This window comes from Alligator sinensis, unplaced genomic scaffold (assembly GCF_000455745.1).
Source record: "Alligator sinensis unplaced genomic scaffold, ASM45574v1 scaffold783_1, whole genome shotgun sequence".
In the NCBI taxonomy this organism is placed as follows: Eukaryota; Metazoa; Chordata; order Crocodylia; family Alligatoridae; genus Alligator; species Alligator sinensis.
The window spans coordinates 911,689-927,123 of NW_005842197.1; the positions used below are offsets into that span (position 1 = coordinate 911,689).

General features: G+C 68.6%; 2 protein-coding genes across 2 annotated transcripts; both read left to right on the forward strand.

Annotated features, from left to right (window-relative positions):
- The first annotated feature begins 2,237 nt into the window (after positions 1 to 2,237).
- On the forward strand, positions 2,238 to 4,114 carry LOC102387355 (C-C motif chemokine 7). The gene is made up of 4 exons (XM_006026550.3): positions 2,238 to 2,330; positions 2,657 to 2,774; positions 2,884 to 3,040; positions 3,293 to 4,114. The coding sequence occupies exons 1-3, from the start codon at positions 2,270 to 2,272 to the stop codon at positions 3,035 to 3,037; spliced, it is 333 nt and encodes a 110-aa protein (XP_006026612.1). The 5' UTR covers positions 2,238 to 2,269; the 3' UTR covers positions 3,038 to 3,040; positions 3,293 to 4,114.
- Positions 4,115 to 6,153: 2,039 nt separating this feature from the next.
- On the forward strand, positions 6,154 to 7,627 carry LOC102387604 (C-C motif chemokine 19). The gene is made up of 4 exons (XM_006026551.3): positions 6,154 to 6,252; positions 6,600 to 6,723; positions 6,959 to 7,055; positions 7,361 to 7,627. The coding sequence occupies exons 1-4, from the start codon at positions 6,204 to 6,206 to the stop codon at positions 7,373 to 7,375; spliced, it is 285 nt and encodes a 94-aa protein (XP_006026613.1). The 5' UTR covers positions 6,154 to 6,203; the 3' UTR covers positions 7,376 to 7,627.
- The last annotated feature ends 7,808 nt before the right edge of the window (positions 7,628 to 15,435 follow it).

The following is a 15,435-nucleotide window of genomic DNA, read 5'->3' on the forward strand; positions in this document are numbered from 1 at the left end:
GCCGGAGGCTGCCAGCGGTTCCTGGATGCATCCTCAGGGAAGCAGGAAACTGGGATGGAAAATCCCCCCTGCCCCTGCCCCTGCCCCTGTGCTGCCCCTGCCCGGGGTCGGATGCTGGTCTCTGGGCTGATCCCGGGGCTCATGGAGTCGCCGTCCCTTGCTCAGATGGCAGTGAGGGCACGACTAGGAGGATCGGGGACATCTGTCACTTGTGGGGGTGCCAGCAACTGGGGCTGGCAGGGAGCATGGGGCATTGGAGTCAGGCCCTGCTCCGGCTTCCCCGTGGCATCGTGGAGGTGGCCACGGACCTGCACCAAGCACCAGGTGCCTGGGAGGTGCACAGGAGCCCTGCACCAGGAGACAATCTCCCTGGATAACCCCTGCCCGCTGGGTGACGCCGGATGACCTCTGCCCCGCGGCGTGACCCTGAATGCCCCCGGCCCATCCTAGCAAGGCCGCAGCTTCCCCAGGCGGGAGGCAGCACGGGGGCACAGGGCAGGAGGCAGGTCCCAGCCTTCCTGCACCAGAGCTGGGGCAGGGAAGGATACAGGAGGGGTCCCCTGGCACAGAGCCCCCAAGGCCGTGTCCTCTCATCCCGGCACTGCTGGTGGGGAGAGCTCGGCTGCAGCCCTCCAGGCTCCCCTCGGCCTCCGGGGTGGGCAGGCTGCGGGGACCAGCCTGGGGCCGCGCAGGAGCAGCTGGGGCCGGGCAGCTTGGTTGGGCTTGCTCTGGGCAGCGGTGGGAGGGCTTTTCTCCTGGGTGGTCCCAGCCCAGAGGTGTCCGGCCCCGCTGCACCTCTGATCCCCTGCAAGTCCGATCCCAGGCTCTGTCCCATGGGGACTTGGGAGACCTGCCCTGCCACTGCTGGGGGGGCTGGGGGAGCAGGGGCAAGAGCAGGCGGGCTCTGTGACTGTGGCAGCCTCCTGGCCCCTGGCTGAGTGTGTTTGCACGCGGCTGTCTGCACACGTTCCCATGATGCGAACACATGCATGATATGTACACACATAAAAGCCCACACACATGCACATGCACACACATACATACATATGCGTGCACACAAGCGTACAAGTATAAACACATATGCACACTGAAATGCATACAAGCATACACACACATACATACACATACAAGCAGATATGGACACATGCACACACATGCAGATGTGCACATAATTGCAGGCAGCTATACATGCACATATACAGATGCAAACACGCACACGCATGCACACAATGCCTGCAGGTGTATGGCCTGCCATGTGTGCGCAGCCCCAGCTCCCCGTGCCCTGGGCACAGGCTGTCTTGTTGCCCCACAACCCTACATGCACCCCCAGTCTGCCACCCTGCCCATCCTGCCTGTGCAAGTCCCACGGGCCAGGTGACAATGGCCAGAGCTTGCACAGATGCTCAGCACTTCCCGCCTGCACGGGCCACGTTCCAGCTGGGCCGGGCGCCAGACGCAGGTCAGGGCAGCACTGCTCCAAGCTGCAAGGATGCAGCCCCAGCCAGGGGCTTTCCAGGCACGGGACAGGCAGCGCGTCCCCCACGGGTCCTCAGGCGGGTGCTGCATAGCTCTGGCATGGGGGGAGAGCGGGGACAGGGCCAGGGCCCGCCTGTCACACTTCTTCCCCACTGTCCTTCCCCCACCACCCCAGGAGCCTTGTCTACATCAAGGCAGGCCGGGCTCTGCCCCTGCCCCAGCGGCTGAAGGAGCCCCCGGGAGTCCTCAGGCCAGGGTCCAGATTCGGTGCAGAGCCGGGGAGCTGGGGAGCCAAGCGAAGGCAGAGGATGCCCAGGCAGAGGCAAGGGCAGGGGCAGTGCAGCTGTGCCCAGGGCTCCTTGAGGGGTCTCCGGCCCCTGGCCCAGCCCGGCGTGGAGACGCAGACATGCCCGAACTGGCTCAGCAGTGTGAGCTCAGCCCCGGGGCACACGAGCTCTAGGGGCCACTCCTGCCCCCCAGCTCCAGCCGGCTGCAGGGCCTGGCTCAGGTGCTGGGGGGAGCCCAGGAGTGCTGGGGGCTTCTTCCCCGGGCCCCCAGCTGTGACTCTGGGCCGGGTTCCCGTACGCGGGGTGCTGCCGTTGACGGGAAACCCAGCCCCAGAACCCCCTGGCTGCAGCTTGGAGGAGCTGGACACGGCCCAGCGCCGTGGGAAGAGGGCTGGGCTGGGCCCGGGGCCAAGAGCATCAGGCGGCGGAAGCAGACTGACCCGGGATAAATAACCGCGCAGCAGAGCCAGGGCCAGAGCTGTGTCCTGCCAGCTCCCTGACGCACCATGGCTCCTCACCTCCTGCTCCTGCTGCTGCTGGCTGTCCTCGGCCTCCGCTGCCCCCAGGGTAGGTAGGGGACGGCCCCGCTGGGCCCCATGGGGCTGGAGGGGTTGGGGGCTCTGGCCCCTGTCCCTTCTGGGGGCATCCCGTGAGCTGGTCTGGTCTTTGCCACAGGCGCTGCGTGGAGCTGGTCACATCCCCCATCCTGGCGCTGGGAAAGTGGCTGGGGGAGCCACATGCCCTCAGCACGGGGGTGAGGGGGGGGGGTCCCTGCTGCACTGACAGAGCCCCAAGGCTGCTGCATGTCCAGGGGGACCTGCTGGGGCTGGGGCAGAAGCACGTCCCCTGCCCTGTATCTGACCGAGCCCTCCGGCCCCTCTGCCTGTCCCCAGGCTCCGATGCTGCAACCGACTGCTGCCTGACTCTCAGCTCAAAGCGCATCCCACCCCGGATCGTGACGTCCTACCGCGTCCAGACCCCCGAGTCTGGCTGCCGTCTCCGGGCTGTGGTGTGAGTACCCGGGCGCACCGTGCATGCCAGGGAGGGCTCGGGACTCGGTCTTGGGGCGGGGAAGGCGCAGCCCCGTCCTCACCACCGCTGTCCTGCTGCCTCCACACAGGTTCATCACCAAGCAGGACGTGAAGCTGTGCGCCTCTCCACACGCGCCCTGGGTCCCTGGCCTGATGAAGAAGCTGGACAAGAAATTGCAGCCCCCTCACAAGCCCCAGAAGCAGAAAAGGGGGCCCAAGCCCCAGAAGCAGGACCGGGTGTAAGAGGTGGGCACGGCCAAGCCGGGGTTGGAGGCAGGGCTGTGCGTCAGTACCTGGTCCCTGGTGCTAGGAGGGGAGTGGGCACCTGCCTGGGGTCTTGGACCAGCCCTTGCTGAGCTGGAGGGCACCTCCTGCGCCTGGCATCCTGGCCCGTGGCTTGTGCCATGAGCTGCAGGAGGGGCTTTCTGGGGGATGCCGGTATGTGGGAGAAGCCTCGGCACCCCTGTAACCCCCTCCCTGCTCTTCTCCTCCCCCCAGGACACCTCCCCCTGCCCCACAGAGCTAGGCCAGCTGCAAACATCTGTGACCTGCGCCACATCCTCTGCCTGATCTCTGCCTGCCCCGCGCTGCGTCTGCATCTCCCGCTGCACCCTGAAGCCTCCTGCATCTGCCTCTGGGGCTGCAGCTGCGATCTCCTGTTTGAAGCCCCCAGACCCTCTGTCTTGCACACCCAGGATGGAGACAGCGCTGCCGGGGCACGGGCATCCCTGGTCCGGCTTAACGGCATCTGACCCCGGCAGGACAGGTCCCGATCCCTGCAGATAGGCCCCAGGGAAGGCCAAGACCCCCGACCTGTGGTGGGGTCTGTGGGTGCAGGGTCCCCTTCCCATGCCCTGCCCAACCCAGCATGGGTCAGCGCCCATTTGGGCCCCGGGGGAAGCTGCCACATGAGCCCAGCCACAGGGTTTGGGGCAAGGATGAGCTGAGCCTGCTCCTGGCGCCCGGCACCCAGGGGCGTCGTGTTTCTGTGGCCAGCTCCATCCCAGCCAGGGCCCCACGGCTCATCCCCAGCTCCATGCACCGTGGGGAGACGCCAGCCCCGGGCCGGGGGACCAGGCCCTGCCGCACTCTGAGCCGTGGCTGTCGGAGCCGGGGGCCGGGACCAGGCCGGTCCGTGCGGCTCCCAGCACCAAACACCTCCTCGCTCCCTCGCACCTGGGTCCTGAGTCACCTGGGGATGTTTGCAAACCCACTCAGAAACTGTGAAGCTGCTGCCGTGGCCCCGAGCTCCCTGGAGCCACCTGCCGTGGCCCGGGCCATGCTCTGCCCACGGGGTTCAGCCAATAAACATGTTATTCAAACCAGTGCAGACTCGTCCTGGTACTGGGGGCCGGGCGACGTGGGCTTGGGGTGAGGGGCCCGGGCTGGGGATGAGGACCCTGCTCCAGCTGAGCCACGGTCCTGGTGTCTTTACTGCACAGCTCCTGTCCTCAGCAGCTCTTGCAGATGTCCGGGCCATTGTCCCCATTGTGCAGATGGGCAAACTGAGGCACAAAGTGGAACGGGGACTTGCCAGAGGGAACTTGAGAGATTGGTGGTGGAGGAAGGATTAGATCCTAGCCCACCCACCACTAGTCCATACTGCCTCCCTGCCACCCCTGGCCTCGGGAGGGTCCTTAGCCCGAGTGGGGGGGCTCACAGCACACCCTTGGCCTTGACCCCTGTGGAGCCATGCACCAGGGCAGCAGGCGCCTCCCCCTGCTTCGCTCCCAGGAAGGTGGCGGGTACCAGGGACCCGGGTGCAGGCGCTGGTGCCCACGTGCCTTCTCAGCACCTCCCGGGAAGGATCCGTGCAGCACCGTGCCCCCCACGCCTCCCCAGTGCTTGGAAACAAGGGGAAGGCGGCAGGTTCCCGGGGACGGGGGAGCTGTCTCTGTGCAGACCCGGGAGAGACCCTAGGGAGCCGCACTCTGCCCGGGCAGGCTGGACGTGGGGGGCTGAGTGCGACCCCCCTGCCCCGTGTCTCCTCGCTGTCGGGGACCACCCAGGCTCCCGGCTGTGGTCTCCCTGCTGCTCAGGTTGCCGGGGAAGGGCTGAATCCGGGGCACTGGAGCACGGGTCCTAGCCCAGGATGACGGGGCCGGACTTGGAGCAGGCCGAGCTGGGGCAGCGCGGGACCTGCTGGGCAATGAGGGGCACGGAGCAAAGAGGCCCTGGGGTGAGCCCGCTGTCCCGGGACCCGCAGAGCGCGGCCGGCTGGACCTCGTCCCCGCAGCTGCTGCAGACCAGAGGAGCCGTCCGATGCCCCGGGACGGCTGGAGCAAGGCAACCAGTCGCTGGCAGCGGGACTGTCCAGCAGGGCTGTGCAGACGGGAGCTGTGTGGAGCCGTGCCAGTCTGGCCCTGGTGGGTGGGATCTGGCCAGCTCCGAGCACAGCCCCATCCAGGGATGCCCCCCAGCCCCACAGCACCCACCTAGTCTGGGTCGTCCCAGCAGTGCCCAGGCTTCATGGTCACTCGTGGAGCTGGCCATCCCTGTCCCCCTGCCCCCAGGCCACAGCGGCAGGAAGAGCTGGGGAAGGGGCGTGGGGAGCACCCGGTGCCCTTGGCAGCTGCTGGCAACGCCTGACTGTCCAGGCTGGACCCGTCACCGGCCTCTTCCTTCCCGAGACGCGGAGCCAAAGGGAGATGCAGGGTCTCTGCCATGAGACTTCCCCCCCCTTAGCCAGAGAGCCCTGCCTGGGGCTGGGGTGGCCAGGGGCCCTGGACTGGGTGGGTGGTGCACAGGGGCAGCGGGAGGAAAGAGGCGGCTGGTGTGGAGAACCCGAGCCCCTGGCAGTGCCCTGGCCTCCAGCGGGGCACCCCCGGGTCCACCTGCTGCCTTCCCAGAGCCCCTGCCTCCGCGAAGCCCTCCCCCGGGGACCCCTGGGCTGGGATCCAGGGCAGATGCAAGCTGGCAAGGAGCAGGGTGGAGCACGGCGCTGTCCCTCCACAAGCCCAGTGGGTCTGGGGGGTTGGAGCCAGGGTGGGAGGGGACGTCCCCAGGGTCCAGCCCAGCAGCCTTTCCTAACCTAGCTGGCCTGGGAGGCCGGAGCTGCTGCTGGGGTAGGACTTAGCCCCTGGGTGCCGGCTGGGCACAAAAGGCAGTACGACAGCGCAATGACACCTCCACCTCCCTGCATAAATGCGGCCATAAATGCAGCTGACTCTGGGGAGGAGGTACTAAAACTGAACTGCAGGGCAGGGCTGGGGGCACAGGCTGGGGCAGCTTGCAGGAAAGGCTCCTAAACTGCATCAGGGCTGGGCTGGACTGGGAAATGAAAGCGAAAGGCTGAGGCCAGAGGGATAAAGAGGAGGCAGGAGCTGGCAGAGGCAGAGGCACGAGGGAAGGAGGCTGCACGCAACTTGCCTGGCCCCACTGCTGTACAGAGCCCAGCAACGCCGGGAGCATGGCCCTGCTCGGCCTGGCCATCCTCGCCCTCTGCGCCCTCCTGCCAGGTAGGGGATCCTGGCTCTGGCTCTGGGCCCGGCGCCTGGCTCCCAGCTCCGGGGCAGCTTGCTGCAGGGTGTCTCTGCAGGACAAGGGCAGGGCCTGGCAGGGGACCCCGATCCCAGCATGCACTGCTGCCTCCTACCGGCAGTGTCCAGGCTCGTTAGCCCAGGGTAGGCTAACGGGCACGGTGAATTAGCCTGCCCTGGGCCTGCAGTCAGGCGGCTCCTGCAGTCGGAGGCTCCCATTGCCTGGCAGGAGCTAGCACCTCTGCCCAGGTGTTCCCGGGGCAGGGCGACTGTGCCTCAGTTTCCCCCCACACCCCGCCCCACCTCACGCATCTCTCCTCCAGCAGCAAGAGGCAGCAGCAATGCCCTAGACTGCTGCCTGCGCACCAGTGCCGTGCCCATCCCTGCCAGGATCGTGCTGCGCTACGAGGAACAGCTGGCGCTGGAGGGCTGCCCCGTGGAGGCCACCGTGTGAGTGGGACTGGCTCCGTGGGCAGGGGATGGAGGGGCAGATCCTGGAGGAGAGGGGCACCCATGGCAGCTCTTGTGCTCTAGAGAGCCAAAGCCCAGCCCCGCCGTGGCCCGGCTGCCCCAGCCTGGCATGGGGGGAGCATGGCCAGAGCCAGGAGCTGCGGGCTGTGGGCGGGACGGCGAGTGGCCTGGACGCGAGCGGCCGCCCTCACCCGGGGCCTGTTGGTGCTGCCAGGTTCCTCACGGTGAGAAGCCGGCGCCTCTGCGCCCCGCCGCATCTGCACTGGGTCCGGCATCTGCGGGAGAAGCTGGACAGGCGGCACGGCGGCAAGGTGAGGGGCACCTGCCCGCGGGGACAGCCCCTGCCTGCATCTGACCAGGCACCTAGGAGGGGCTTGGCCCTGCACACACCCCTGCCCCCGCCCTGCCCTGCCTCCCCAACCCCTTCCCCTTCCCCCAGAGCGGGGGCTGCGCTGGCACAGAGGCAGGGCCTGGGTTCGAGTCCTGCTCTGCCCTGCAGAAAGGGCTGGGGGCTGGGGTGTCCAAAGCTGGCGAGGACCAGGCCAGGCAAGGGAGGGGAGGGGACGGGAGCCCTGCGGGTCCCGATCCTGCAGCTCCTTTCCCGTTGGATTTGCAGCGCTGGAGCGTGTAGAGCCGGCAGGGCGCTGCAGCCGGTGCCGCCTGGATGGAGGACTCTCACCTGGAGCCATTGGGACGTCCAGCTGCAGCGTCTCCCCCAGCACCGACTCCTCGCCCTGCACCTCCTGCTCTCCACCCTGGGACCTTGTCCAGGGGGATGGCGGGACCTGGGCAGAGCACCCCTGGCTGCTCCCCGATGGCACCGCACCGCACCGGCCTGGCCCGGCAGCTCCTCGTGCAGCAGGACGTGGGTGTCTGCGCTCACACCCTGCGCCGTGGGGCTGGAGGGAGCCCAGCGGGGTCGGTCTCTGCCCCTCCCTGCCCCCTGTACCCCGCGCTGCTCTGCTCCACGCCGCGGAAATAAAGAGGAACAGGAACACACGTGTCTGCTCGCGTCTAATGCTCGGGCCCAGCTCCAGGACCCCCGGGAGGGGCTGTGGGTGGGGGCTTCCAGCTGGGCTGGCACTGGGCTCCCGTGGCTGGTGCCCGTGCCTGGGGCAGGCCGGGCCCTGTCTGCTCTGCTCACTGACCCCCGGGGGAGCACTTGTTTTGAAGCTTTGACCCTGCACGCACACCCTGGTTTTCTTTTAGTTGTCCCACGCAATGCTTACGTAACTTTGGGGAGCCCAGCCGCCCAATTGTAGAGTGGCGGCCCCTGAAGATTTTTTTGTTCCTGTGAGTCATCTGTCCGGTCACCAGCCGGACGCCGGTACCGCCATCGGCCTCCCGACCGGGGTGGCCCTAAGACCTAGATGGACATTTAAGACTTTCAATAGTCCCTGTCTGCATTTGCCTTTGCGAGCCCCGGGCAGCTTGGAGCTCCCTCAGACCCCTCGGCAAGACCCCAGCGCTGTGCAGCCTGGTGGGGAGGAAAGGTTGAGCTGGAGGCTCCTGGGACGGATAGGTAAACTGAGGCCCGGTGCAGACTGCAGATCCCCAGGGCAAAGGCATAGAGACCTCATGCCTCCAGAGGTCTCTAGGATCAGGGCCACACTCTGGCCGGGGCTGCATCCCATCCCAGAGGGGTCATGCCTGTAGGCAGATCCCCCACAAGCCAACCAACCACGAGGGCCATGTCTCCCTGCACTCCCTGCCCTGCAGGCACCAGTGAAGCCCCTGGCCACCCCCTTGCGGCACCTTCCAGGAGACCCGGGTCACCCCAGTGCCCCCAGGGTGCTGGCATCCATCCACCTGGGACAGTCCCGCCCGCTCTGCCCTGCCCCGTGCCCGCGGTGTCCTGGAGGGGCACAAACCTGCACCAGCAGCTCTGGGGCAGCCGGGTCCTGGATGCAGTGTCGGTGCCTGGACTACTTTGTGCGGCCCCGGAGACCTGGACTGCACGGGAACCTCGCTGCCCCCGGGCCAGGGGATGGGACGTGCTCCCTATCCACCGCAAGGACCTGGAGACCTGGTGCCCATGTGGCCTGGTGGCCCGGCCCCAAATGCACTGGGGCTCTCTGTGCGGCGGGAAAAGGCGATGGCACAGAGGGACACGAGTCTCTGCTGAGCCCTGAGGTTGCCCGATGGCCCGGCCGCCGGCTGTGCCACTCCTGCAGGCTGGGTCCAGGCCGCTGGGCATGCTGGGCAGGCACTGGTATCAGCCAGGGCTGGTCGGAGCTGGGTACAGGCTGAGCGGGGCTTTCCCGCCCCTCCCGCCTGCAGCTTTCCCGACCAAGGACGGGCACGGGGTCAAGCTGGGAGTGCCACGTGGAACCTGCCCCCGGCACACCTGGGAGCGGGGTGCCACGGAGCGGGTCACAGCAGCCACTCTCCCCTGGCTGGGGGATTCCCACAGCCTCCAGCCGTGAGGGGCAACCCTGGAGTTAGACTGCCCCTATCCCAGGCAGGGACCATGCCTAGAGCACAGGGGACTTGACCAGGGCTCCCAGCTGCAGGCTGTGGCAGGGCTTGGTTGCCCAGAGAGGTGCCTGCCCTAGGCCAGCCCAGGCTCTGCCCGGATGCTTGCTGCAGAGTGGTAAGGGTCACGGCGGAGCTCATGAGTGGCTTTCTCAGGACAAGGACCATGGGGCGAACGTGCCACGTCCACCCCGCGCCAGGGATACAGCTGCTGGGCGTTGTCACCCCCTTGCACCCTCAGCCCCCACAAGGAGTCTGCGGGGGCTGCTCACACCCGGGGGGACTCACTGGGGGCAGTTGATGCGCAGGGGACGGGGCAGTGGAAGGGGCAGGAAGGCACCAGGCGCAGGTGCTCTTTGTCCCCGGTTGCAGAAAGTCCCCTGGTTCCCACACTGAGGAAGCGAAGAGCGGGCGGCCGGGCAGGGCTGGGCTCAAGCCAGCGAGCAGAGGCTCTGGCCCGCGGCCGGGCCCCCGCAGCTGCTCCCGGCACAAAGCCGACGCGGGGAAGCAGCGGGGCAGGAGCAGGTGGGGCTGGGCTGCACCGTGGCAGCCGGCCAAGGCTGGGGGACGGGTCCCCTCTCCGGCCGCGGGCCCTAGCCCACCCATGTGAGGCTGCAGGGGTGGCCGGGGCCCGCCAGCTTCCCCCGGCACGGCCCACGGGCGCTGCGCACCACCCGGCTCGGGGCCAATGGCAAACAGCTGCTCGGGGCCGCGCGGCTCTGCAGGGCTCTGACCCCTGCTCTGCAGCTGCTGCGGACGAGGTCGGCGTGGGGGGCGGACGACGCCGGCCCGGGGCTGGCAGCATTGGCCTCCCGGGGACTCGGCCTCCTCTCCTGCGCCATGAGTGTCCCGGGCCAGGCTGCGGCCGTGGGACCGGAGCAGACGGGGCGGCTGGCACAGACCGCGCCACCCTGGCTCCCAGCGCTGCCTGCAGTCGCCCTCGCCGGCGGGATGGCAGTGACCTTGGAGAGGCCCCTCTCCCACGACTCCCTGTTCAGCCTCGGTCCCCCCACGTTGCTCCCAGTTCAGAGCTCGGCCGGGGCAGCCGGGGCGGGCAGGCTGGTCCTGCCCCGGGGCTGCCACCCGCACCGCTGCCTCCACCTCGGCCCCGCCAGCACTTCCAGCGCCCCGTACGCCTCCCGGCACGGCCCGACTGCAGCAGCATCGCTCGCGGGCCCTGCACGTCCCCGGCTTCGATGCCTCGCTCGTGGCGGCTCCTCCGGCTGCGCAGAGCAGAGCTGGAGTCCCCGGGCTGGGGTCTCTCTCCAGGCCCGGGCCAGCAGCTCAGCCCCTTCCCCGGGACGCCCGGTCACAGCCCGGTGCCGCCCCGAGCAGCGAGACAGGATTCGGTCTCCAGGACCCGCAAACATTGGTGCCTCTGCTGAGTCTCGTGGGCTCGTGGCCCTGCCGCCCCCGGGACCCCCAGCCGAGTCCTGCTAACTCGTGTCCCAGTGGCAGTGGCTGGGGCAAGGGGGCTAGGCCATGCCTCCACCGTGGGCGGGTGGGCGCCGGGCCCCTGGGCTGAAAGCCGCGGCCCCAGCCCTCTGTAGCTGTAGTTGCCCTTCGCACTTGCCTTCTTGCGACCGGGGCTTGGGTGGGAAAGGTCTGGCCTCGGCACAGGGGCGCGGGGAGACCGGGACGCCGCTCCCCAGGGAAGTTGGCCCAAGCCCCTCCGGCCTCCAGAGCGCCCGGGACCAGCCCCCCGGCGCCCGGCCCCCCCGGCGCAGGTCCCTGCAGAGACCGGTCCCTTGGGCGCGGTCCGTCCGGGAGGCCGTCGGGGCCCTGGCAGAGGACGGGGCCAAGGGGCGGCTGGTGGGTGCCGTACCTGCTCCGGCAGCGCAGGCTGAACCCGGGCCGCGGGGTGCATCCCCCCAGCACCCAAAACCGAAACCGCCGGGTCAGGAGCGGCTCCGTGGGGTGGGGGCTTCCCAGCAGCAGCTAGTTCTGCTTCTGCCCCGGCTCCGTTTTGCTTTCGGCTTCTCGCTGTGCCCCGGTGACTGGGCAGTGCCACCGCGGCAGGGGCTTCCCGGTCCCAGCACTGAGCCCCAGGGCAAAGGCTCCCAGCACCATGGCTGGGCAAGCGGGGTGGCGAAGGGGCTGCTCCTGTGGGCTCTGTGCCCTGCGAGTCCCAGTCTGGGGTCTTGCATTGCCCAGTGCATGGACGGGGCCGCGGGGCTCTCCCCCTCAGCTGCCAAGGAGGGGAGGAGCGGGGAGCTGAGTGCGCCTTTGGCCGCCCGCACAGCTGCAAGGTGGGGCAAGCTGCTGGGGCGCGGGGCTGTACTGGGAGATGCTGGTTGGAGGGGCTGGGCCGGGGACCCCCTTTGCAGTGGGTTGGGGGGCTGTAGGGGACAGCCCCATCCCAGGAGCTGCCTGGAAGCCCCTGGGGCCCCGGGAGAGCGACCCAGCCGGCCTCCGCGGCACAGGGGCAATTCCTGGCTGGGACCTAGAGGCACGATCAAGGTCAAAGTCCCCTGAACCAAGCAGCTCTTGGGCCAGCTCAGCTACGGCACCCCCGGTCCACGGCCCCCACGGCCAGCATCACCCCCAGCACTGTCGCCTCCCTCCCCGACAGCCCTTTCCAGCAGGGTCGGTGCAGCCCCGAGCACGGCTCCGTCACCCCTGCGGCCCATGAGACGTCAGCTGCACCCTGTCGCAGCCCTGCATCTCCTCCACACTGCAAAGATCCCTTGCCCGGGCCCCGCCAGCCAGCTCGGAGCCGTGACCCAGGGGCTGGCACCGCTCCGGGAGTCCCGCAGCCCCGAGCACGGAGGAGTCGAGCACCAGGAGCCCCTCACGCATCCCCCCGTTCTCCCACGCAGGCGGGTTTGCCGTGCCTCACCGGTCCGGGCCCTGCCTGCCCCATCGCTGCCGGGGGAAAGCAGGGCAGCCCCACGGCACCACTGACTCTGGGGCTGCAGCTCTGCTTGCGTCGGGGCCGGTCCAGGCCCCTATCGCGTGCAGCGGGCAGTTGTGACCCCTCTGCAATTCAGGAGGAAGCCAGGCGGGTCGGAGGTGGGGGCGTCAGAGAACGGCGCAGCGGCCGGCAGGACGTTCCCCAGGTCTGGCTCTGCTCAGGCGGGACCTCGGGAAGGACAGTCTGGGACACTGGGGTCACCTTCCCTCATCCAGCTTCCCCTCCCTCTCCCTTTCACCTGGGGAAGGGGCAGGAGCCCAGGAAGGGAGGAAGGCTGGACAGACAGACAGATGGGTCAGCTGCCAGGGATGAACGTCTTTGGGCTGTAATGAATTGCACCTAAGAGTCCTAAAGGAACTGGCCGAGGAGATCTCTGCTCGCTGGCAGTCCTTTGTAATGAGTCCCGCGACAGCGGGGCCCTGCAGCCATGAGGCACTGCTATTCAGACAGGACGAGGAAGGCCAGGCAGGTCCTTCTGGCCAGTGCTCATTTCTGTCTCTCACCCTAACGCCTCATTCCCGAGGCGCCGGCCAAGAGCCTGCCCTGGCTGGCGGGGTGGTGACGGGGACAGGCTGCAGCTCACGTGCCCTCCCCGACGCAGCCCCTGCCGGCAACACGGCTCCCAGCACCGCAGCGTCATGACCCCGGGCTGGGAGCGTCTCCGTGTCGCAGAAGCTCCCAACACAGTCGGCAACACGTGGCACTAGCATGTGGCTCCATGGGGGAGGCAGGCCGTGGACGTGGCCGTGAGGGGGCCAAGGAGGTGGCACCAATCCGGGGATGGCTGGATCCAGGGGAAGCTCCTTGCTGCCGGAGCAGGGGGCCTGGCGCTGCCCGCCCCGGGAGTGTGGAGACCGGTGCAATGCGGGGGGTGACGGGCGGCTGCGGGGGCCGCTCGCGGAGGGCTGGGCAGCAGCATCCCGCACTGCAGCAGGGGCTGGGCCCCGCGACCCTCCAGCCCCTTCCAGCCCCACGAGGCCCAGATCCAGGACCGGGTCCCCCTGGGCGGTGCCAGGAGAGAGGCCGGCGTCCAGGCATGTGCCGCCTGCGAGGGCAGCAACGCAATGGCGGGGTAGCGGGCACTGCCTGGGCCTTGCAGGCGGCAGACCGGTGGTTTGGAGGCTGCCAGAGCTCCCCCTCCCCGGTGCCGCAGGCAGGGTTGATGTGCCGGGACAGGCCCGGGGGCCCAGGTCCCGCGTGGCTGGGAGCGAGGGCCAGCCCCGGGTCTGGCGGTCACGGTGTCTGCGGTCGGTTCTGGCTGGTTTGCTCCCCGACCATCCATCATCCCCAGCCTTGTGGGAGGGAAACAGTGATCTGCACACGCAGTCACAGAGGGGTCACCCCCAGGAGAGCGCCAGGGCAGCCTCCCGGGCACAGCGCGGGGCAGCCCTAGTGTAGACAGCGCGCAGGCGCTGGGGCACTGTGTGCTCTCCCTGGGCCAGCACAGGTCCAGACCTGGGGGAGTAGTGATCCCGGTCTCACGCGCACGGCTGTGAAGGGAGCTGCTGTGACCCAGGACAGGCCTCTGAACAGCTCCTGGCGCTGCGCCGGGCTAAGCCTGAGCCTGCCCTAGGAGGGGAACGGGGGTGTGAGCGTGCAGGGGTGCTCATGGAGCACTGTAGTTGTGCCTCCATCCCTCCAGCTTCAGGCTCAGGTTGGCACTTGCACATCTGGCACTGCCAGGCCCATCTCCAGCCTGCCTGGCACTAGCGTGTGGCTCCGTGGGGGAGGCAGGCCGTGGACGTGCCCGTGAGGGGGCCAAGGAGGTGGCACCAATCCCAACACGTGGCACTAGCATGTGGCTCCATGGGGGAGGCAGGCCGTGGACGTGGCCGTGAGGGGGCCAAGGAGGTGGCACCAATCCGGGGATGGCTGGATCCAGGGGAAGCTCCTTGCTGCCGGAGCAGGGGGCCTGGCGCTGCCCGCCCCGGGAGTGTGGAGACCGGTGCAATGCGGGGGGTGACGGGCGGCTGCGGGGGCCGCTCGCGGAGGGCTGGGCAGCAGCATCCCGCACTGCAGCAGGGGCTGGGCCCCGCGACCCTCCAGCCCCTTCCAGCCCCACGAGGCCCAGATCCAGGACCGGGTCCCCCTGGGCGGTGCCAGGAGAGAGGCCGGCGTCCAGGCATGTGCCGCCTGCGAGGGCAGCAACGCAATGGCGGGGTAGCGGTCACTGCCTGGGCCTTGCAGGCGGCAGACCGGTGGTTTGGAGGCTGCCAGAGCTCCCCCTCCCCGGTGCCGCAGGCAGGGTTGATGTGCCGGGACAGGCCCGGGGGCCCAGGTCCCGCGTGGCTGGGAGCGAGGGCCAGCCCCGGGTCTGGCGGTCACGGTGTCTGCGGTCGGTTCTGGCTGGTTTGCTCCCCGACCATCCATCATCCCCAGCCTTGTGGGAGGGAAACAGTGATCTGCACACGCAGTCACAGAGGGGTCACCCCCACGAGAGCGCCAGGGCAGCCTCCCGGGCACAGCGCGGGGCAGCCCTAGTGTAGACAGCGCGCAGGCGCTGGGGCACTGTGTGCTCTCCCTGGGCCAGCACAGGTCCAGACCTGGGGGAGTAGTGATCCCGGTCTCACGCGCACGGCTGTGAAGGGAGCTGCTGTGACCCAGGACAGGCCTCTGAACAGCTCCTGGCGCTGCGCCGGGCTAAGCCTGAGCCTGCCCTAGGAGGGGAACGGGGGTGTGAGCGTGAGGGGGGTGCTCATGAAGCGTGGCAGGGAACAACTGCTGGCAAATGAGCTCGCCAGGTGTCTCTGGGAGGCAGTACATGTGCCACAGCCCCAGGTCGAGCTCCCGGGTCCCCATGCCCGGCCCCAGCTGTCACGGGCTCCCACCGTAGCGCTCAAGCCCAGCATTCGGGGTGAAGTTTGCAGCCTTCCTGGTGCTGGCTGGTGGGGAGGGGGCTCTGGACCCCGGGTGTCGTGGCCCCCAACACACGTGGGGCTGGTGTCGTCTCCTACCCCCAGCAGCGCAGGGCACTGCTGTCAGGGACGTGCACGGCAAACAGAGGAGTCCAGGGGCAACTGGAGGACAGGACGACAGAGGAAAGCTGCAGGGAGAGGGAGGGAGCATCTGGGAACCCGATGTCCCAGTCCCGCTGCCATGGGAGGGCACCGGGCATGGGAGGAGATGGTTGGAAAGTCCCTGGCTGGCTTTTGCTCTCCGTGTTTACCAGGAGATATGAGGGACGAGATGGGGCTGGCTCCATGCCGGCAGGGAGGGACAGAGGAGCGTGGGACAGGGAGTGGAGGGGAGCGGCCTGCCGGTGGTTAACCCCCTTGGGAGCTGCCTCCCGCTCCCCTCCAGCT